General features: G+C 53.4%; 1 protein-coding gene across 1 annotated transcript in view; it reads left to right on the top strand.

Annotated features, from left to right (window-relative positions):
- The window catches only part of odf2a (outer dense fiber of sperm tails 2a), a gene marked incomplete in the record, with an annotated part of 14,801 nt that overhangs the window by 9,275 nt on the left and 3,978 nt on the right, over positions 1-1,548 (top strand). The window contains 6 exon segments of the mRNA XM_014027574.1: positions 100-213; positions 285-446; positions 528-791; positions 900-1,013; positions 1,087-1,161; positions 1,280-1,351. Coding sequence (XP_013883028.1) covers positions 100-213; positions 285-446; positions 528-791; positions 900-1,013; positions 1,087-1,161; positions 1,280-1,351 — 801 coding nt within the window.

Here is a 1,548-nt window from a genome sequence, read left to right as displayed (position 1 = left end):
CCCTCTGTCCATCTATCCATCTGTCCTCTGTCCATCTGTCCATCTATCCATCTGTCCTCTGTCCATCTGTCCTCTGTCCTCTGTCCTCTGTGTTTACAGAGAAGGACTAACGTGGACCGGACCGGCCTTCGTCCCACAGCTAAGGTCAGAACCTGCAGGCCTTGGGTCCCACCAGGAAGACCCTCACTGAGGGGCGTGTCCACCAAGTGGGAGGTCAGACCTGAGTCTTGTTTCAGGACTGAGGATCCTTCTGCTCGTACTCAGGGTCTGTGTGTTTATTGAAGGGGCCGCTCACAGAACCAGAACCAGAACCAGAACCCTGCCAGTCTACTCTGCGCCTCTCTGACCTGACCCCAGAGGAAGACGAGGTCCTGCAGGGACGGATCAGTCAGTACGAGAGGACCATCGACAGCTTGATGACAGAAGTCAGCTCTCTGAAGAACCAGGTCTGGGTCCTCCGGGTCCTCTGGTTGGACTTTCTGTTCAGGGTCCAGTTCCAGGTTCAGAGACTCAGTCTGTGTGTCCAGGTGGAGCTGAGGAGGGCGGAGCAGCTGATCCTGGACCAGGAGCAGGAGCTGGCTCAGGTGACCCAGGAGCTGCGAGACAGCGAGCGACAGAACTCCGGACTGGTCCGGTCCATGGACCGGCTKCTGCAGGGGGCGGAGCCAGAGCCGCGGGGACAGCTTCTGCTCAGGAAGCTGCTGCAGGCTGAGGCTGATGGAGCTGCTGCAGCTCAGAACATCTCAGCTCTCAGAGACTCTGTCAACAACCTGCTCGCTTCTGGTCCACAGGTGAGTCTGGTCCACAGGTGAGTCTGGTCCACAGGTGGGTCTGGTCCAGGATCAGGTTTGTGTCTGACCTCAGAGGACAGTTTGAGGACCACTTGTCCTCTGCTGCAGAAGCTGTCCTCGGCTCTGAGCCGGCAGAAGGAGCTGCTGCTGCAGAAGCTGAAGACCTTTGAAGCCACAAACAGAAGCCTGAGGCACCTCCTCAGGGAGCAGCAGGAGGCTCAGGTGAGGAGCCACATGGGGTCAGGAGGTCCTGCTGGATCCTGGAACCCTCATGTTCTGCTCTGGTTCTGCACAGGTGGAGTCCAACCAGCTGCAGGAGCAGAAGAACCAGTTAGTGAGCAGKCTGGCAGAAACACGAGCCCAAAACTCTGTGAGTCTGAAGAAAAACTGGAAAATGTTTTGTTTTAAAGACATAAATGAGCTGAAATATTTATATAAGCTAAAATGTTTCTTATATGAGCTGAAATATTCTTGATATTTATTCTCAGCTGCTGGAGGTGAAGCTGCAGCAGAAAGACTCGGAGCTTAATGATCTCTGCAGACAGCTGGAGTCAGAGAAGGTAAACATTCTCAGACCATGATGTGACCCTGAAACAGTTCTTAGTCCATGATGTGACCCTGAAACAGTTCTTAAACCATGATGTGACCCTGAAACAGTTCTTAAACCATGATGTGACCCTGAAACAGTTCTTAGACCATGATGTGACCCTGAAACAGTTCTTAGACCATGATGTGACCCTGAAACAGTTCTTAGTCC

The sequence above is a fragment of the Austrofundulus limnaeus genome, unplaced genomic scaffold, assembly GCF_001266775.1.
Source record: "Austrofundulus limnaeus strain Quisiro unplaced genomic scaffold, Austrofundulus_limnaeus-1.0 Scaffold664, whole genome shotgun sequence".
Lineage (NCBI taxonomy): Eukaryota > Metazoa > Chordata > Actinopteri > Cyprinodontiformes > Rivulidae > Austrofundulus > Austrofundulus limnaeus.
This window is presented reverse-complemented; position numbering and strand designations above follow the sequence as displayed.